General features: G+C 63.5%; 2 protein-coding genes across 7 annotated transcripts; one reads left to right on the top strand and one right to left on the bottom strand.

Annotated features, from left to right (window-relative positions):
* Nucleotides 1–54: 54 nt before the first annotated feature.
* TAS1R3 (taste 1 receptor member 3) lies at nt 55–4,672 on the top strand. Its single transcript, XM_043924260.1, has 6 exons — nt 55–1,726; nt 1,821–2,121; nt 2,197–2,979; nt 3,142–3,345; nt 3,440–3,560; nt 3,691–4,672. The coding sequence occupies exons 1-6, from the start codon at nt 1,542–1,544 to the stop codon at nt 4,653–4,655; spliced, it is 2,559 nt and encodes an 852-aa protein (XP_043780195.1). The 5' UTR covers nt 55–1,541; the 3' UTR covers nt 4,656–4,672.
* Nucleotides 4,673–5,533: 861 nt separating this feature from the next.
* DVL1 (dishevelled segment polarity protein 1) lies at nt 5,534–17,842 on the bottom strand. 6 transcript variants are annotated; one of them, XM_043924251.1, is made up of 16 exons: nt 17,352–17,662; nt 12,127–12,196; nt 11,881–12,002; nt 11,500–11,603; nt 11,116–11,254; nt 10,810–10,903; nt 10,451–10,520; nt 10,234–10,373; nt 10,081–10,157; nt 9,924–9,991; nt 9,636–9,788; nt 8,923–9,054; nt 8,534–8,701; nt 8,241–8,447; nt 7,400–7,439; nt 6,736–6,870 (listed from the first exon to the last, which is right to left on the bottom strand). In XM_043924251.1, exons 1-15 carry the CDS (start codon nt 17,519–17,521, stop codon nt 7,429–7,431), a joined length of 1,725 nt encoding a protein of 574 aa, XP_043780186.1. In that variant the 5' UTR covers nt 17,522–17,662; the 3' UTR covers nt 6,736–6,870; nt 7,400–7,428. The 6 variants fall into 6 exon arrangements, with proteins under 6 accessions (XP_043780181.1, XP_043780185.1, XP_043780182.1 ...); XM_043924246.1 differs by lacking the exon at nt 7,400–7,439 and having other exon boundaries at nt 5,534–6,870; nt 17,352–17,842; XM_043924250.1 differs by lacking the exon at nt 7,400–7,439 and having other exon boundaries at nt 5,534–6,870; nt 9,711–9,788.
* Nucleotides 17,843–20,220: the final 2,378 nt, after the last annotated feature.

Genomic DNA, 20,220 nt, shown 5'->3' with positions numbered 1-20,220 from the left:
GGGGTCCTTCCCATCTCTGTGCAAGCTTGGTCCCTCAACCACTGCCAAGGTCTGAATTATCTTCATTGGACAGGTGAAAAGACAGTCACAGAATCACCTGAGTGGCTGAGTTGGAAGCGCAGATCTTAGGTCAGCTACATACCCTGTACAGAGAGGAAAATCTGCCGAGCTGCAGCCAGGCCTGGACAGAAAGAGGACACATGTCAGGCAGGGTCCTCGCAGACGCTGCCTGATGGCCAGAGCTGAATAGCAGTGCCCAGCACAAGCCACCTCCTGGTCTGCTGCTGCACCCTGTCCAGCTCTGGCCATATCCGTGGGGGCCAGAGCCTGGAATGTTACTGACAAAGGCCAGAGAGCAAGGGTTGCACGTGTGCCTGTGTGCATACATGCTTGCCGGTGTAGGCACTGTGTGTGTGTGTGGTGTGCATTCTGTGTGTGCCATGCCTCGTGCGCCCTCCCCAAGGGTGTGTGATGTGTGTATGTGTGTGTTTGTGGTGAGCGTGCCGTCCATGTGTGCCCTCCCCAAGGCCATAGGTTCAGGCAAAGACCAGGTCCCTAAACCAATTCCATGAACATCTGCCAGGCCCCGCTGCACCCTCAAGGGCATCTCTAGCCTCCCCCAGCTCCCTTGGGTGCCTGTAGCCTGGTGTCAGTGAGGCCCCCAGACCCAGACTCGGGGAGACCAGTCCCCGGGCACCCAGTGGCTAAGCAGGAGCCACCAGCCTGTGGGCCTCAGGTCCACTGCCACACCTGGTGCTGGCACGACTGCTGCAGCCTATTTGATTACAACATTTCCTCCCTTGTTTGCATGCCTCCCCGCCCAGGCCCAGCTGTGAGCTCTGTCCCTGAAGGAAGGCACCTGCCCTCTGAAGCCTTGGGGCCCCCAAAGCTTCTAGGCCACAGTCCCTCAAGGTGCACTGTTCCCAGGCAGGCTGAGGCCATGACCCCCACCTCGGGACCCTCCCCACACAGTTATGGGTGAGAGCCATGCTGGCCAGCCAGCCACTGTCCTTTTGGTTGCAGGGCTGCGCGATACCCCCCTCAGGCTGCCCCTGGGCCTGCAGTCCACCCTGCTCCACCCCGACTATAGACAGTGCCTCCCTGGGCTGGGTGGGGGGTGGTGTGCTGCCCCACTGGCACCTCCATTACTGTCTCACATCAGCTGGAGACTCCAGGCCCCTCTGTCAAGCAGATCCAGGGTGACCCCTCCAGAAAAGCTGGGTACCAGGGGTTTGGACACAGGTAGCAATGTCGCAGGCAGCAGCTGCTTAGAGCCTGCCTGCCCAGGTCACCATCACCTAGAGGGCCTGTTGGTGCCATCAGGATAAGAAGCCCAACATGAGCACACCTGAGGGGCCCAGGAGATGGGGGCAACTCCAGGGCCCCAAGGAGGCAGGTGAGCAGGCAAGCGCTTTGCTAAACAAATCCTGTGCCCCTCCCCACCTGACTCCCCATAACTGGGGCCCCATTCAGTCTGCCCACTTGCTACTGGAAGTGCAAGTGCAAGCAGTCTGTCCTGCTGCTGGAAGCTGCCACCTGCCATGCTGGGCCTGACTTTCCTGGGCCTCGTGGCTGCACTGGGTGTCAGGCTGGGGGCCCCATTGTGCCTGTCCCAGCAGCTCAGCCTGCCGGGGGACTATATTCTGGGTGGGCTTTTCCCTCTGGGCTCGGCCGAGGATACTGGGCTAGGTGACAGGATGCAGCCCAATGCCACCATGTGCACCAGGTAGGGAGGCCGGGAGTGAGGGCAGGGGAGGTGGGGCTGGGGGAGGTCGGTCAGGGGGAGAGGCGTCGGCCACCCGCAGCCCTTGTGGCCCCAGGTTGTCCGTCCCCGGCCTGCTCTGGGCACTAGCCGTGATGATGGCTGTGGAGGAGATCAACAACGCGTCCACCCTGCTCCCTGGGCTGCATCTGGGCTATGACCTCTTCGACACATGCTCGGAGCCCGTGGTCGCCATGAAGCCCAGCCTGGTGTTCATGGCCAAAGCGGGCAGCCGCAGCATCGGCGCCTACTGTGACTACACGCAGTACCAACCCCGCGTGCTGGCTGTCATCGGGCCCCACTCATCCGAGGTTGCCCTGGTCACTGGCAAGTTCTTCAGCTTCTTCCTCATGCCCCAGGTGCGTCCCCTCCCCACGTCCCATCCTCCCGCCCACCTCAGGAGCCCCAGTGTCAGGAGCCACCTTCGCCTGCAGGTCAGCTACGGCGCCACCACCGACCGGCTGAGCAACCGCGAGACGTTCCCATCCTTCTTCCGCACGGTGCCCAGCGACCGCGTGCAGGCAACGGCCATGGTAGAGCTGCTGCGGGAGCTACGCTGGAACTGGGTGGCCGCCGTGGGCAGTGATGATGAGTACGGCCGGCAGGGCCTGAGCCTCTTCTCCAGCCTGGCCAACGCCAAGGGCATCTGCATCGCTTATGAGGGCCTGATGCCGCTGCCCCGTGCCGGCGGCCCGCGGCTGGGCTCTGTGCAGAGCCTGTTGCACCAGGTGAACCACAGCAGCGTGCAGGTGGTGGTGGTGTTCTCCTCCGCACACGCCACCTACAGCCTCTTCAGCTATACCATCCATTACAAGCTCTCACCCAAGGTATGGGTGGCCAGCGAGGCCTGGCTGACCTCAAGCCTGGTTATGATGCTACCGGGCATGGAGCGGGTGGGCACGGTGCTTGGCTTCCTGCATCAGGGTGCCGAGATGCCCGAGTTCCGGTCCTATGTGCAGACCCGCCTGGCCCAGGCCGCCGAGCCCGCCTACTGCGCCTCGCTAGAGGCAGGGCGGCTGGGTCTGGAGGAACACGTGGTGAGGCCACGCTGCCCCCAGTGTGACCGCGCCTCCCCGGAGAATGTGACTGATGGGCTGCTTTACCACCAAACCTTTGCCGCCTACGCAGCCGTGTATAGCGTGGCCCACGCGCTTCATAAAGCGCTGCTCTGCAACTCCTCGGGCTGCCCCACACAGGAGCCAGTGCGGCCCTGGCAGGTGAGGTCGCAGAAGCTGTGTCTCTTGGCTCATTCCCCAATCCACTGGCGCCCCTGAGGAGGAGGTGGGGGGCAGGGAGGGGGGTTCTGGCCAGTGGCGACTCCCTGCCTAGCCCTACCATCCCCTGATTCCCCCACCGCCCCCTGATCCCCTCACTGCCAGCTCCTGGAGAACATGTACAACATGAGTTTCCGTGCATACAACCGGACCCTGCACTTCGACACCAGCGGGAATGTGGACCTGGCTTATGACCTGAAGCTGTGGGTGTGGCGGGACCAGATGCCCATGCTGCGCACCGTGGGCAGCTTCAACGGCAGCCTGGAGCTCCAGTTCTCCAACATGATCTGGCACACCCCGGGAAACCAAGTGAGCACCAGTCCTGTCCGGGGAGCGGGGGCAGCCCCTAGGGCTTGGGCCAGTGCAGCCAGCCATGCAGAGCCTCAGCCCTGCCGCCCGCCAGGAGCCCGTGTCCCAGTGCTCGCGGCAGTGCAGGGAGGGCCAGGTGCGCCGCGTGAAGGGCTTCCACTCCTGCTGCTACGACTGTGTGGACTGCAAGGCAGGCAGCTACCAGCGCCACCCAGGTGAGCCCTCGGGGTCCAGCCTATGCTGAGGCCCAAGTGAGGGCGGGTACCATAGGGTCGGGTCTGGGGCAGAGGCAAGGCCAGGGAAGCCAGTGGCCCCCAGCATACCCTCTCTCCTCCCTTGCCTCAGATGATGCCCTCTGCAGCAAGTGTGACCAGGACCAGTGGTCCCCAGACCGGAGTACCCGGTGCTTCCCCCGCAGGCCCAGGTTCCTGGCGTGGGGGGAGCCAGCAGTGCTTGGGCTGCTCCTGCTGCTGGGCATCGTTCTGGGTCTGGTGCTCCTGGTCCTGGGACTCTTCACCTGGCACCGGGACAGCCCACTAGTTCAGGCCGCAGGGGGGCCCCGAGCCTGCTTTGGCCTGGCCTGCCTGGGCCTGGTCTGCCTCAGCGTCCTCCTGTTCCCTGGCCGGCCCAGCACTGCCAGCTGCATGGGCCAGCAGCTGCTGCTTCACCTCCCGCTCACCGGCTGCCTGAGCACACTATTCCTGCAGGCAGCCGAGATCTTTGTGGGCTCAGAGCTGCCACCCAGCTGGACAGACTGGCTCCACAGCCGCCTGCGGGGGCCCTGGGCCTGGCTGGTAGTGCTGCTTGCCATGCTGGCAGAGGCAGCGCTCTGTTCCTGGTACCTGGCAGTCTTTCCACCAATGGTGATAACAAACTGGCATGTGCTGCCCACGGAGGCACTGGTGCACTGTCGCGTGAGCTCCTGGATCAGCTTCGGAGTGGTGCATGCCACCAACGCCATGCTGGCCTTCCTCTGCTTCCTGGGCACCTTCCTGGTACAGAGCCGACCTGGCCGCTACAATGGTGCCCGCGGCCTGACCTTCGCCATGCTGGCCTACTTCATCACCTGGGTCTCCTACATCCCACTCTTTGCCAATGTACACATGGTCTCCCACCCACCTGTGCAGATGGGCACCATTCTCTTCTGTGTGCTGGGCATCCTGGCCACCTTCCACCTGCCTAAGTGCTACCTGCTGCTGTGGCGGCCAGACCTCAACACCCCCGAGTTCTTCTTGGGAGGGGGTCCCAGTGATGCCAGAGGGCAGGGCAGCAGTGGGGTCGGGGAGGAGACTCAGGGGAAAAACAAGTGACCCTTGAGTAGGTGACGTCACCCCAGTGAACTCAGACCTCGTTGAGGCACCCCCAAATCAAGTTTCCATGCAGCAACCTGTAGACTAGGCCTTAACTCCACTGAGACTCACAGCCCTGGATTCTGCTCACCTTGACCCCAGAGTGACCTCCAGAGTGCATAAGCAGCCTCAGCCCAATGGGATCTCATCACCTGGGGGCCCAGAGTTAGGCTCTGTCTTGTCCTGGCCGAGCCCTAGCCTACACAGGTGACCCAGCCCCACTGTTCCAGTCAGAGGCCCATAGAGGGTTCTTGGGGCTCCATGAAGCTACACTGAGTGCTCAGGGCAGACCCCAGGGGCCACCTGAAGGCAAAGCTGGGTGTCACTTGCCTGCTTGGGCCCAGTGGAGGCCCCCACCCAGCATCCTCTCCAAGCATCACAAGAGTGGGATGTTGGGAGGTGGATGGTGCTTTCTCAACCTCTCTGTAGGAGTGTATACCTGACCTGGGCCCCAGCGCAAGGCAGAGGCCTCCTCAGAAGGGAGGGGGCACCCAGCTTCCTTCTCTCTCCCTGGCCAGTGAGCCAGCAGAATGGGGGCCAGTCACCTCCAGCACCACAGACAGAGCCCAGGCAGGTGTGGGGAGGGGGTCAGCACTATGGCCAGCACCAGCCACAGGGATCCCTACCCGCCACCCCACCCCTACCCCAGAGCCAGGAGCCAGCACCACGGACAGAAGACTGCCTGCCAGGTCGGCTATGGGCAGGGCCTTGGTGAGCTGGCACCCAGAGGACAGCACCAAGCCAGTCCTGGGTCAGTTCTCAGCTGGACCCTGGGGAAGTTGACCCAGCCCCTGCAGCCCAACCTCCTAAATTGGGGAAGAGACACAGGTCACACATCATTCCCATAAAATTAAACGCTTTTTAGTGTTTAAAATAGCATTTACACAGAAGCAGCTCTATTAACTATCTGGACGACGCTCCCAACTGGATATAGTATCTACAGTGCAGACATGTGCAGGCCAGAGATGCCGGACGGAAGCGACGTGCATGTGTGCGTGCGTGGGTGGGTGGGAGGCCACCCCAAGATCGCGAGGAAGGCTGAGCTGGCCACGCCCTCTGCTCTAAACCCTGCCCCTGCAGCAGCTGTGCGCGCCTGTGGCCCTCGCTCCTCAGGGTCCCCCATCCTGCCGCCTCCCCCTCACTGTCCTCCCGCACACCTCCAGACACGACCTGTGTCCCTGCAGGGGGGACACACGAAACTGTTCTGGTGGCTGGGGTAGGGGACAGCTGTCTTGGCTGCCACCCCACAGAGCACACAGGCCAGACAATAAATAAATAAATTAGATCCCTACCTTGGGCAGCCACAGAGGGACCTTGGGGCTATGATTCTAACCCCGAGAGGACCCCCCCAATCCTGGCCTAGGCAAGATGGGTGGGGCCTGTGAACCCGGTGAGGCCCAGGCCTAGTGGCCACCTCAGCTCAGTTTGAGGCCCCGTGCGCAGCTCTATGGGCAAGCTGGGGTCCCTGAGGCATACGCCAAGAGGGGTGGGTCAGACCTGCCCGAACACAGGGAGATGCCCCTCCTGCCCAGGGTCTGCACTGACAGCTCCAGCCAGGGGTGGATGAGCCGCCATCCAGATCACGGTGGTCTGGGCTGCCCTCAGCCCCTCCCCTCCAGCCTGCTGCCACTCTGTCCAGGCCCAGACCCCATGGCAGCAAGCACAGGTCTGACCTGCGATGGCTGCTAAGGCAAGCCCACACAAGCTCTAGGAGCAGGGCCCTCCTGCAAGAGCAGGACCCTGGGCCTCCCCACAGCAGGGCTGGGCTGAAGGCACTCTCGCCTCGGTCACATGATATCCACGAAGAACTCACAGGGGTTCCCCATGGCCTTCTGGAAGGACTGGCGGCTGCCCGTCAGCTCTGGCGGGACAGCGGCCAGCTCCCGGACAGGTGGCCCCCCAGGTGGCCCACCCACCACCGAGTAGGCCTTTGTCAGGGGGTGCAGAGGGGGGAGCCCTGGGGCAGCAGCTGAGGCCTGGCTGCGTGGGCTGCTGCCACGGCTGAGCTGGCTAGGCGGACGCTCCCGCCAGCCACTGCCACCCGCCCCGCTTGGTGCCGTGTGGTCTGACTCGCTGCCACTGCCCCCAGCTCCAGCCGACCGGCTCTCCTTCTCACGGCCCAGGGCCCGACGGCTGCTCCCGCCAGCACTCCGGGTGGACCCACTGCTTTTGCTTCCTGAGGTCAAAAACAGGGGAGAGGAAGGGTAATGGTCAGTACTAGGCCTTCCCTCTTCCAAGACAGAAGGCCATGGCCGGGACCGCCAGGGGCAGCACCAGTGGTCCTGAGCGGGTGCAGGTAGGGGTGGGCAGCCATGCAGACATGAGGGCCAGACTGGCCCAGCCCAGGGAAGTGGGAGCAGCTGCAGCAGGCAGAGGAGAAGAGATGCGGGGTGGGGCAGGGGCGGGGCAGTAGCAGACAGGCAGGGATGCTCCAGGGCCAGCTCGATCCCCACTCCTCACACCAGTGCCTGGACCGAGGGCCTGGTCTTGCAGCTGGGAAACAGAGGCCCAAAGGAGGCCGTGTGCCCGGGGCACTGCCAGCCATCATGGGCTCCCCACCCAAGACCCGCCTTTCATCTGCCCCCAGAGCCCTGGCCGGCTACTCAGCTCAGCCCCTCCTGGGCACTCAGGACATGTTGGGAACCTGAAGACGCCCACTGGCTGGGGATGTGCGGAGGGGGACGCCGAGCAGGACCCTGGCTTACCGGCCCCGAGGGTCCGCTCCGCTAGTCCTTCAGTCTAAGGCTTGCTCAGCACAAAGCAAGGGATAGAGGAGTTACACACCAGCGGCCAGGCACCCACACCACCAGCTGGGCCTGTGCAAGGTCCACCGGCGCCCAACACGCTTCCCCTTGGACATTGCTGCCCCTGCTCCACTGTTCTCTCTCCCCATCCCCTCCTGGGTCCATCAAGCCACCCACCAGACCTTTCCCCAGACGCTGGGGGCATGTGTCCACTGGCCTCAGCACCCAACATGCTTCCCCTTGGACACTGCTGCCCCTGATCCACTGTCCTCTCTCCCCGTCCCCTTCTGGTTCCACCGAGTCACCCACCAGACCTCTCCCCTGATGCTTTTGGGGGCATGTGCCCATGGGCCTTGCTGTCCCCCCCACTCAGCCTCAGGACAGTGTCCCAACAGGTGCTCCTCTGTGACACCCCAACCCCCCTGCTCAGCTGTCCTTCACGTCCCAGCAGCGGGCTGCGGCTATCTGCGGAACTGTCACCTCTGCTCCCTGCTGTGCTGCAGGTGCTGGGGGGAGGGTCTCAGGGCCCCTCTGCTGCTCCCCCACCCTGGGCCATCACATCCCATGCCCCCATTCCCACACCATCTCTCTCTGCCTCTGCCACATCTGGACCACCAACACACCCACACAACCCCTGAAGACTCTAGGCTCTTCTCCCCAGCCTCTGACCACTCACCCCTTTCAGAAGAAGCCACCCAGGGCCCGAGCACAAGGCAGATGGGAGCGCAGGGCAGGGGGCGGGCACGCAGGGCAGAGCCAGGCTGTGGGGGAGGGGGCTGGGCTTGGAGGTAGGGGCCCTCACCTTCACTCTGCTGACTCCCGGCACTGCCGCTGCCGTAGCCGAAGCCAGGGTCCTGATATGCGGGCGGGAAGCAGGGCGGGGGTCCCGGGTACTGGTAAGGGTAGCCCTGACCCAGGGGCCAGGGGGCAGCCGGGTGGGGCAGCGGGGCCAGCGTGTCCTGATCGGAGGCCCCACTGGAGCCGCTGTTGAGGTTCAGGGCGGCAAGATCTGCGAGAGGGGAGGGCAGAGGGAGTGCGGGTGAGGGTGGGGAGGGTGGCCTTCCCTCTGGGACTCCGCTCCGCAGCCCCACTCACTGCTGCACAGGTCCCCGAAGACGTAGTAGCACTGCTCTGAGAAGGTGACCTTGTTGACCGTGTGCCGCAGGAAGCCACGCTTCAGCATGCTGCTGGCGTACTTGCGCGCCTCCCGCCGCTCACGGAAGCCCTCCAGGTGCGCGTACAGCCAGTCCACCACATCTGCCCCTGGGTGGCAGCAGGCGGCAGTCAGAGGCAGGGACCCGGTCCCACCCCCCACCCCCAACACCCTCCCCAACTCCCCCCCAAACCCCCCGCCCCGCCCACCACTTGCGGAAGCCCTCCAGGTGCACACACAGCCAGTCCACCACATCTGCGCCTGTGTGGCAGCGGGCAACAGTCGGGCAGGGACCCGGCCCCACCCCCACCCCCGGATGCAGGACCCTCACCGATGACAGCGTTGGCGATGGTGATCTTGAGCCACATGCGGTCCCGGATCTCCAAGCCCGAGTCCGGCAGCTGCATGACCCGGACGACAGCACCCATGTCGCTCTTCACCGTCAGCGGCGCCTCTTCCAGCTCTGCAAGGCACAGCCCCCCTCCTCAGCCCGAGTGGCTGACGGGTGGCACAGGGCCAGAACAGACCCCAGGCCTGGCCTGCTTCCCCACTTCAGAGGCCAGGCTCTGCTGGCCGAGCAACTGTGGGGCTCAGGGACAGCGCTGAGTGGCCCCGCAGAGTCAGGGAGCAGGCACTGGGCGGGAGGCGTTTGGACCTTCATCTCCCACCCTGTCCGACCAGGGAAAGGCCCCCTGGCCCTGCAGACCAGAGCCCCAGGGGCCGATATCGGGCGTCCTCTACCCCCTCCCCTGCGAGCTGGGGCTGTTAGTCATGTTAGTGGCAGGAAAGCAGGGTGAGTGCCCCACACAGGCACCTGCCTCTCCCTGCCCCCGCCACACAGACCCCAGGGCTCGCTGAGCCCCTCCAGACATCTCCCACTCCCACTGCTGGGACAGAGAGCAGGGAGGAGGGCAGGAGCAGGCACCCCCGCATCCGATCATGAGGACCCGGCAGCACCGTGAACACTCAAGGCTGGCGTGGCAACCGCACCCAGTGAGTGCCTGGCCAGGGCCTCGGTTCCCAACCTTATGAGCTGCCACTTACGCGGAGCGCCAGGCACAGAGCTGGTTAGTGAGGAGGAGCTGGTGCGCGTGACGGCGCTGGAGCAGGGGCTCGTACCGTAGCGGGGCAGGGCTCCCGTCAACGCTGCCGTGTGGGACAGCCAGGCGGCTGGGTCGATGGGCCGAACTGGATCCGCTGGGCAGCCATAGCATGGCAACAGACGGACAGATGGACGGTGTGGGGGGAAGTGGAACACAGGACAGAGAAGAGGCCCTTCAGGCTGGGCTAGGTGCCCCACCCCCACCCCGCCGGCCCCAGGGGGTCACTCACCCCTCGGGATGGTGAAGTAGCTGCGGGGCGTTGGGTCCCAGCACTTGGCCACCGTAAGGCTGATGGGCCTGCGGGGTGGGCGGGTCACAAGGTGACCCAGGCAGCCCCCTCCCCTCCACTGTCCCACCCCTACACGCCTCACCCCCACATGCCTCACCCCGTCTGGGACACGATCTCCCGCAGGACCCGCACAGCATCATCGTTGCTCATGTTCTCGAAGTTGACGTCATTCACCTGGGGTCAAGAGGTCAGCATGGTGGGTGGGGGTGCTGCTCTTCCCACCCCCCCTAGAAGCTCTCCCGGCCCGCACCTGCAGCAGCATGTCACCCGGCTCGATGCGGCCATCAGCAGCAACAGCCCCACCCTTCATGATGGAGCCGATGTAGATGCCACCGTCGCCCCGGTCATTGCTCTGGCCCACAATGCTGATGCCCAGGAAGTGATGCCTCTCTGAGGGGCAGGGGGGTGGTGAGCAGGTGTGCCCCCACCACCACTGTGCCCTGCCCAGCACCCCACAGAGGCCTCACCCATGTTGAGTGTGACGGTGATGATGTTGAGGGACATGGTGGAGTCCGTGATGCTGCTGAAAGAGGAGGCCTGCAGGGGACACCAGGTGAGGGGCTGTGAGTGGGACTCATCTGCCTGCCCCAGCCTACACCCGTCCAGTCCACAGCTGCTCAGTCCACACCTGACTGGTTCACACCTGCCAGCCCACACCTGCAAGATTCACACCTGCCTGGCCCTAATCTGACCGGTCTGGAACTACCTGGTTCACACCTGCCCAGTTCACACCTGCCTGGCACACACCTGCAATATTCACACCTGCCTGGCCCACACTTGCCTGGTTCACACCTGCCTGGCCCACACCTGCGCAGTCCGCACCTACCCGGTCTGTCTGCCGCAGGCGCTGTTTCCGCCGCCGACGCTTGTGTTTCCGGATGAGCCTGGAGGAGGTGCTCTGCTCTGTGGAGCTGCTCAGCCTGGGGGGGGCCCAGAGTCAGGGTCTGGCCACCCCCCATATAGCTGAACTCAAAGGGGCAGAGGCAAGGCTGAACCTGGGGAAACCATCCCCACCCTGCAGACAGTGAGCAGCCAGCAGGGTCTCCTGCCCAGGTGCACACGCCCATGCATACATATATGTGTGGTCCAGGGCACACATCCTGCCCCACCTTGCACCCTCACCCTCACCCACCGGCTTGTGTTGTCATCTTCATCCGAGTCGATGAAGCTGCTGGACTCAAGTTCACTGCTCAGCACAGTGGACGCACTGTCAGGGGGCAGCCCCAGTTCCCGCCGCCGGTCTCCTCTTGGGTGCCCATTGGTCCGGGCTGCTGTGGGGACAGCAGGGATGGGGGCTGGCCATGGGATCCCCTGGAAGTCATGGGAGGCCCCTGCAACCTCAAGCACTCTTTCACCTGGGAGCTGGCAGGGTGACTGCAGGGCTGCTGAGGGGTCACTAGGGTCCAGGGTATTTGGATCTGGAACTCTGCCAAGGGACCCCCACTGGAAGGGGGGCCAGGAGGGGCTTGGGGTGCCCACGGGGGCCCCAGGGAGGTCAAGGGCATGGCCTCATTACCCTCTTCACGGTTCCGGCGTCGGGCTCGCTCCCGCCGGTGGCTGACCAGTGACTCCGTGCCAGTCTCGTTGTCCATCCCATCACGGCTGCCGGCCACATTCGGGCTGTGCCGAGGAGGGCTGGGCTGGGGCGGCCAGGCCACTCATGCCTCAAACACCCTCTCAGCTCCTCTCCTCCCAACGTCCAGTGGGACCTCGATTCCAACAGAGCCCCCATCTACCCACCGGCCCACTCTGGGCCTCTCCACTTGCCCCTCCTCTGCTGACCAGCACCTACTGACCGTGGGTCCCTGTTCAGATGCCCCTCCCCATTTCCAACAGGCTGGCAGGATGCAAGCCCTTCAGCTCCACTGGGCTCAGCATAGCCCCCCAGAATCCTTACTGGAAGGAGGGAGGCCGGGAGTCCCCGATGCCGCCTGTCCGCTCAAGAGGCGGGGGCAGGTCTGTGTGCCCATCAGTGCCCTGAGACCCTGCATCCGAGTGCGCGCCCTCAGCCAGGACCAGCTGTGGACAAGAGCAGGGTTCAGGAACCAGCGTCCAGGCGACCCCAGCAGGGCACCAGGCACGGGCAGTACCTTCTTCCACTCCCACCAGCCCAGGGCCCTCCGCCAGCATCCCATGGACTCACCCAGGAGACCACACGGCCGTTGAAGCAGGGTAGCTTGGCATTATCGTCAGAGATCTCCTCCTTTACAACCCTGCAGGCAGACACAGCTGTGAGGCAGCCACACTGGGGCCTGCTCCCACCGCTGGGCTCTGGACTAAGGCCCCCAGTTTGTCCGGGGTGTGGGTCACATGGGGCATCCGGCCACACACCCAGATGCCAGTCTGTGCGGATGCCCTCGCCCAGCACCTCCGCTTCTGGGGACCGTCACCATCCTTCCAAGGACCCCACCCAGGGCCCATGGGGCCCAGACACAAATGCAAGTGTCCTCCTTGCTCTGTGTGACTCCCCCAGACTTCATATCGTGAGGGCAGGGCCCAGTTCACAGCAGGCTTCAGCACAAGTGGGGTGTGGGCAGACCCCCTGGGAGATGCACAGCACACAGACCCGCAAGCTCACACTCCAGGAGCGGGCCACCACCCTCCTGACCTGTTGGCCCAGCCAAGGAGACAGAAACAGACCCCCACTCACAACACGGGCCCAACTCGAAGGGCGGCCAAGTGCAGGGCCAGCAGGGCCCACGGAGAAGCCTCAGGCCCTGAAGGTCAGCAAGTGTCACCAGCTCTACCACTGCCCAATGGCTAGCCTGGCCTGTCCCTTCATGCTGCCCCCAGCAGGTGGGCCTGGACGGACAGGAGAGGCAGATGGCCAAGGCCCAGGGCAACTCTAACTTGGAAGGAAGCCAATGACCCTGGTGTCAGAAACAGGTTGGGGAGGTCCAGGAGTCAGGTTCTAAGGGGTGAGAAGGGCAGCAGGGAAGGGCCATGGGGCAGGGCAGACAGTGCTGTGGCCCAGACACATCCCACACTGTGGCCTCCCGGAGGCCCAGGGAGCAGGGTGGGCAGGGCAGGGCCGGCAGCAGGCCCCTGGAGCACAGCCCTGCCCAGCACCGCAGATTTCCACACCTGGGATGAGGGCCCGGTGTAGAAACAGGAGCTGCAGACCAGGCAGGAAGTAGCCTCATGGCCTATGGGCCCAGACACCTCAACTCAGCATGTCCAAGGCAGCAGCAGGGGGAAGAAGGCCCCCGAGAGCAAGGCTCCGGTCCACCCCACCCACCAGGAGAACCCCAAGACCTCAGGGCAGAGTGCACAGAGGAGACAGGGCAGCCTGGAGAGGGCACTCTGCCAGGGTCCTATGGTGACTCCATCAGATGCCTCCCAAGCCAGCCACACAGGCACAGATGAGGTGGACAGAACAATGGACACGAGTCATTTCTCAGAACCCCCTCTCCCCGGTGAGGAACAGACAAAGTGTCCACAGCGCCCATCACGCACCACAGAGCTGAGCTCTGGGGTGGCCGAGATCCAGCCCGAGAGTCAGTCCAGGAGACCACACAGAAGGAGTCACCACAGGAAGACCTGCAGTGGCCTAGGGACACCTGGGGTTCTGCCGGCTGCAGCCAGGAGACGGGGGGTTGCAGCAAGTCCTCCAAGGGGCCCAGTGGGCCCCAAGCACCACCTCTGAGTGATTGCAGCAAGAGACCCAAGGGGAACCTGGTTCTCACTTCACAGCCCAGGTGGCCTGACCAGCAGCCTCCCCTCCCTCCCTGCACTCACACCCCCGCCCTTTTGACTCACAGCACAAGGTCCATGGGGCTTCCCAGAGGTGGACACCTCAGGCAGTACCCTGAACCCCCACTGCCTGCACGGCCAGTGCCTCCAGACAATCGATCACCCAGAGCTGCCTGAGGCCCCCATGCAGCCCACCCACACATGAATGCCCCCCACCAGGGCCCAGAGACCCTGCTTCCCCAGTCCTCCCCAGCCTGAGAGATATACACTTTCTGGCCAGAACTAAAGGGCACCCATCCTTCCCCCGGGGGTCGGGGCATCGAGGAGCAGCTAGTCAAGATAGCCAGGAGGGAGGGGGAGGGGAAAGGCCTCGCCCTCCCCAGGGGCAAGCCCAGCATCAGGGGCACGGTGCTGCCCATCCCTAGTGACGGCCAGGAACAGGGACGAGGTTGGGGGTGGAGTTGGGGGAGGCCTCAACCAAGCCTGGGGAAATGCCCCCCAATCCAGAGCGCCTTCCCTGAGCCTGAGAGTAGACCTCAGGAACTGTGGTCAGCAAAGACATGAACCCTCAGGGTGGCCACCCAGGGGAACCTCTGTTGGCATGTTGCCCCCAGCTCTGGGATTCCTGGTGAGATCCCTGATAACCTGGAACTTGGGCTGTCCAGCCCCACCCGCCGCCCCCGCAGACGCACCCCAGCAAGGAATCTGCTCAGAGCAGGGCCCGTACAGAGCAGGGCTCCCTGCTCAGAGCCAGGAGCCGAGGGACCCTTGGGCTCCCAGAGACCCAGTGGGATGCCCCACCTATGTCCTCAGAGACACAGGGTTGCCCCAGGAGTCAGGGTCCTCAGTTCCCACAGAGCCTTCATCTGTCCCCCCACTGCCTCCTGACCAGGCTTGGGCTCTGCAGGCTCCAGGGTGAAGGGTCTAGACCCTAGACCCTCCATGCCTGACCACAAGCTCCAGGGGGTGAGGCTCTAGAACCTCCCAACACCAGGGTCACTGACTGCAGATGGCAGAGCTGCAGAGGGCAGAGTGGGAGCTCAGGCCGCCTGGACCAGGCCAAGCGCAGCTCCCACCACAGCCCCCAGGGCCCCCAGACAGATGGCCCCACAGACCAGAGCTCCTGGCCCAGAGATGCAGGGCCCAGGGCCACTGCCAAGTCCAGGGAGGCCTGGAGTCCACAAGGCAGCGGAAGCCTGTGAGCACGGCTGCACACCCAGCCCAACGCTGAGCACCTCTGGGTCAGCCCAGCACAGGCTCTGAGAGCCTCCCCAGCTTCACTGGGACACACAGCTATGACCTGCATAGCAAGAGTGGGAGGGAGGCACAGGACTCTCTACCCATTTGCCAAAGATGCTCTACCCACTTGCCAAAGATGCTCATGGACAGTGAGGCCCGGCCAGAGCAGTGGCTATGACCACACCTTAGACTTAGGAAGGTTTCCCTTCCTGGCCAGAGAGGCCAAGAACTGAGACGTCAGGAACAGAGGCCTCAGCAGGGTCAAGGGACCTCACAGTCCCCAATCTGAGACCACCCCTCTCATAAGGGGGCCACTTCCCCAGCCCAGCCAGGACCTGCCCCCTCTTTCTCCAACCTCCAGCTATATCCATTAGGTAGCCTAGGTGAGACTAACTCTCATTTATACTAAAGTGTGAGTGACTAATCAGACACTCCCAGAGGAAATTTATTCCACTGAGTAAATGACTCTACAGAATAAACAGAACCTGGAACTCTGTAGGTAGATCTCAAGAGAGGGAAGGAAGGAGGCAGATCCCCTCCAAGGGTCCCTGAGGCCAACAGGCCACCAATCACAGGTCTGGGGGTGGGGGTGGGGAATCAGATGAGCCTCCCCTGCTCTGTCCGCCCATGCCCACTGCACCTTCCAGAGTCACCCCAATCCCTCCCTCTGTCCCAGCCCAGCCTACCATCCTGGTCTTGTTCCCTCCCCCACATCCCAGTCATGCTCAGACAACCTGAAGAACTCCTACTCTTGCTTCAAGACCCAGATCTTGCCTGCCCACCATGACCTCCTGGGCCAGGGCACCCATGGGTCCTGAAAATCCTCTAGCAGGCACAGCCTCTGCTGGGAGTGTACCTCGAGTGGGGCAGGGGTCTCTGCAGCTCAGTGGCTATTAGACACAGGAGGAGGGTCAGGCCCCTCAGGCTGCATCCCAGATCATGGTCCAAGGGCAGCAACCTGGGGGGGCTGGGCACACAGTGTGCCACACACTCCTCTCAGTGTGTGAAAGACCATGTGTGATTTCAGTAATTTTTGTTAAAATGATAAACTAAGTTAAAAAACAAAAGCACCCTTTCACATATCTGATGCTCACAGCCAAAGCAGAGCAGGCTCAGAAAAGTGAGACTGTAGGCGACCAACCAGCTGAGGCGGGGTTTGGGGGGTGGGGACAGCCAGTGTCAAAGACCAGGCTCCCCAGTCTATGCCCTACCCTGTGAAACCTGGCCTGGGGGCAGCTCCTAACCTGAGCCCAGCAGGGCTGGGGGCTGTCAAGGCCCCATTCCCCGTTCTCTGCCTCTCCCTGGTGTTGAGGGCATAAGACAGTCTAGTTGCCGCCATGTCCCTCAGGCCTCTCTGGGAGCCACAAAGTGGCCTCAGCCTGACCAGACCTGGAATTGCCCAGGGTCAGTGCAAACCACAGAATCCAGGAAATGGCCTCAATGTCAAAGTCCCAAGACGCAACCACAGACAAGGACACGGGCTGCCTAAGGGCACCCAAGCACACCTGCTCGGCCCAGGCGGCCTCTGGGTGCCCCCCCCCAGCACTGCCAAGCGGGGGACTCAGGTTACCCATGGTTGTGCTGGGTCAGGGCTCGAGAGTCCAGCCAGACTCCAGTTCACCGCTCACCATTCCAGAGGCCCGGCCCGGCACAAGCAGGAAGTCCCCTCAGCCGGGACAGCCACCACTAAGGGCAGACATGAGAACTCTGACCCAGAAGCTGCCCGAGTCAGCAGCTGGCCTGCACTGCTCTCAGGAACCCAAGTGGCATGTGGTTCAGCAGGGACACAGGCCCTGTGGCCAGCAACCCCAAGGCTGGGGTGGGTGGAATAAAGCCCCATGTTGCCCAGTGACCCTTGGCCCCTGCCCTGTCCTGAGGACCCTGGAGAAGGGGGCCAGGAGAATGCTGTTTTAAGCTTCCAGAAACTCCTGCAGACCCCGGCAGACAGATGTGTGCCCTTGCCCGGATCACCTCATTTCCCCTGTGCTAACTAGGAGACCCACTGGGTGGCTGGCACCCTACCCCCACCCTAACCCCTTCCCCCCAACGCTTGGAAACTCTTCTGACCCCAAGCCTCATGAATCCCACCCACCCTCCACATAAAGGGGGCAGTGGACTCTGAGTCTGACAGGTGCCAAGATGGGATTTCGGAGGTCCACTTCGACCACAGACCTTCACCGCAAGTCACACACTCAGAACAGAGCCCAGGGTGAATGGAGAAGCCAAGACCGCTCTCCGCCCACCGTCCAGTGCTCTCAGACCCCGGGGCAGGCAGTCAGGGGCCCAGGCGTCTTATGCTAAGAGCACAGACAGGTGGGACACACGCACCAGGGCGAGCAGACACCGCCCAGGTCACAGCCCCAGGATCCCCTGCCCTGCCTGGCCGGACAGGTGCCTGCCGCGCGCACCCGCGCACCGGCCCTACGGCCCACTGACCCGAAGTCCTGGTCCATGGACTTGAAGAAGAATTTGTAGGCGTGCACGGGCCGGTTGCTGAGCACGTTCTTGAAGTCGGCCAGCGTGACGCGCTCGGGCGCCACTGGCAGCTTGACCAGGTACGGCGTCTCCTCCTCGTCCATGTGATAGATAATCTTGGTCTCCGCCATGGCGCGGCGCTCAGGCCCGGCCCGGGCCTCGGACGCGGGCGCCTCCGCGCTGCCGGCCCGCGCCCCGCCCGCGCGCCGCTCCCGGCCCGGCCGCGACCAGGCCCCCGCGTCCCCGCCCGGCCGCTCCGGCCCCGCCCGCCCTGCCGGCCTCAGCCCCGGCCCTGGCCCCTGTCCCGACCCCGCGCGCACCCCGGCTGCTGTCCTGCCGCCCGCGGCCGCCCATGCGCCCCCGGCCCGGGACGCAGGCAGGGAGGGCGCGAGGCCCGCCGCGTCCGTGCGCCCCGCCGCCGCCCCCTCGGGCCGCGCGTTAAAGGGACCGCGGATCCAGCTACGAGCGGCCGCTGGGGGCACCAGAGAGCGGCGGGCCTGACGTCACCGGGCGGCCTGCTGCGTGGGGGCGGGGCTACGCACGCGCGGTTGGGGAGGGCGGGGCGCGCTAGGGGGCGGGGCCTCCTGCAGTGTCCAGGCCCGGAGCCCAGGGCGCGCGCGCCCGGCCTTCGCCACGCGCATTGGGGGGCAGTCCACAGGGTCAGGCTCCAGGCCTGTGGGCGGCAGGCGCGCCCGGCGGTGAGAAGGCGGGTGGGGGCCCTCAGGAAGCTCCGAGCCCGGCCTGGAGCCCGAGCCCGGTCTTCCACCTCTTCAGAGTCCGGCGGCGCCTTGGTCACACCGACGGGCTGCGGCGGCTACGCGGGAAGCTGAGAATTCTTGTGTCCGGACCGGAACCGATGACACTCTGTCACTTTGCCCCCCCACCCCCACCACGCGTCAGCTCCGAGTAGGCGCGCCCTCTGCCAGGTCGCACGGGGGCTCCAAGACACACGGGCCAAGCGTATGCGGGTCCCCGTGTGGACGCGACAGTAGGGTCAGCGCGAGCAGCTGTGCGCACGCAGGGGCACGGCCCTCCGGCAGCAGGTGTAGAATTTTTTTTTTTCCCAGCCGCTGTCCATCAAACCTGCGTGGGGTTCTCCGTGGGGCAAGGGATACGAGGAGCAGCGCCCCCCTGGCTGTGAAGGGTCCAGCCACTGGGGAGAGCAGCTCTCCCTCTCCGACCAGGAGGAAAACTTGAGGCCACTAGAAGGAGGCCCACGCTGGCGAGAGTGAGATGGGAGAGGACCTAGGGTGGAGCCTGAGAGTGATGCGGGTGCTGCCCTCCTTGAAGTTGGCTTGGAGCCTGGACTCTCCCATCTGCCAGGTCTCTCCCATCTGACCATCCTTGCTCAGTGGACCAGCACAAGAAAAGGCCACATTAGTCCATCACTGACTGGAGGAGCCAGTTTTTCCATAAGTCCCTGAGTCCAGGCCAGGGACCACCCTCAGGTGAGCCTCTGCAGGGGGGTGTTGACATCCATTTTCCTGGGCTCTGAGGGCTCTGTGAGGTTTGCCCACTCAACAAAGCCTGGGCCTTCTTCCCTTGGGTCTCAGCTTCCCCAGAGGTGATCTGAGGAAGCCAGGAAGGATGGCCTTGAAGGAGGGGTCACCATGGCTCTCTGCTGGGTGTTCAGGGAAGGAGGAAGACAGTCCCTACCCTGAGAGCTCACTAGGGACCAGATCCTCCAGGCCAGATACAAATGGCTGCTGGTCACAATGATGCAGGGTCTCTGGGGCCCCAGCTTGAACCTCTCTCTCCTACCTGATCACCTAACTCTCAGCCCAAGTCACAGGACAGAGGCTGGTAGCCAGAGGCCAGTCCCAGGACCGATGCTCATGTGGTTGAGCTGGGGCTCTGCACGGGACCTGAGTTTATGGCCAGAGCCTAAGCTCTGACAGAAAGGGCCTTGTCCAGTGGCAGTGTGGCCACTGTGAGTTGGGGGTCACTAGGCTGGGGGAGTCACAACTCCCTGCCCCAGCCTCCCTCCCTGCCTTTGCCACTGGGGGGTGTTCTTGAGAGGTGTGAAGAGAAAACAGCTATTTTGAATTGTTGCCCAGGCATTTTACTGCATGACAACCCTGCTCGTGTACAGAATCTGGACAGTTAGGTGAGGACTCAAGCTCAGGATCCCCACCACAAGTTCTTGCCTTGCTTTTCCCCCAGCACCTTTTACAGTGACCAGAGTCGAGCCGCTGACAGTCAGTGACCACTGCCCCAAGCACCTTATAAGTTCTAGGTGCTTGCTACCCTGGGCTATCCATCTCCAGCTTGCTGGTGACCTGATGGAGAGCTGCCCTTCCCCTGGCTCACAGAGCATGTCCATCCCCCAACCAGGAACTGTAAGGGACAGATTTTGTGTGTCTCCTTTGTGTGACATCTTGAAACTGTGGCTTCATCAAAACGACCCCAGGGTTTCACCTTCGGCAGGTGAGAGTTCCAATGCTGGGAGAGCCACACGCGGAGTCCGTGTGGGTGGTTGCGCTTCCTCGCTCAGTGGGTCATGATTGGTGTGTTCTCAGTCCACCACTCTGGGTTTTCCAACTTAGGCTGACAGTTGCCCCTCCTGCCCCCCAGGGCCTTGGAAGACAGGGTCAGGGTTGGAGAAACAGGCTTCTTTCTACCTCATACTCCTGTTCCTGTCCCACTCTGAGGGCTCTCCCACTCACTGCTTCCTCCTTTTTCCTCATGCACTGAAGCCCATCCTGGCACCTGCTTCTCTTTTCAGAGGACTGAACTAGTACAGCCCTCTGTCCTCATATCCCCCAACATGCTCCCCTCCCCCATGTCCAATAAACCCTCTGAAGAGGACCTGAGACCCCTCCCCAGGACA

This window comes from Cervus elaphus, chromosome 14 (assembly GCF_910594005.1).
Source record: "Cervus elaphus chromosome 14, mCerEla1.1, whole genome shotgun sequence".
Taxonomy (NCBI): Eukaryota; Metazoa; Chordata; class Mammalia; order Artiodactyla; family Cervidae; genus Cervus; species Cervus elaphus.
This window is presented reverse-complemented; position numbering and strand designations above follow the sequence as displayed.

Bases quoted from the DNA above. Each gene is read 5' to 3' on its own strand.
- TAS1R3 (XM_043924260.1), top strand. From the start codon at position 1,542: ATGCTGGGCCTGACTTTCCTGGGCCTCGTGGCTGCACTGGGTGTCAGG. The intron at 1,727-1,820 runs GTAGGGAGGCCG...TTGTGGCCCCAG, and splicing joins AATGCCACCATGTGCACCAG to GTTGTCCGTCCCCGGCCTGC. The intron at 3,561-3,690 runs GTGAGCCCTCGG...CCCTTGCCTCAG, and splicing joins CAGCTACCAGCGCCACCCAG to ATGATGCCCTCTGCAGCAAG.
- DVL1 (XM_043924246.1), bottom strand. From the start codon at position 17,521: ATGGCGGAGACCAAGATTATCTATCACATGGACGAGGAGGAGACGCCG. The intron at 11,604-11,880 runs GTAAGGATTCTG...TCCTCGGCACAG, and splicing joins TCCCGGCCTCCCTCCTTCCA to CCCGAATGTGGCCGGCAGCC. The intron at 9,055-9,635 runs GTAAGTGGCAGC...TGTGCCTTGCAG, and splicing joins CTCTGTGCCTGGCGCTCCGC to AGCTGGAAGAGGCGCCGCTG.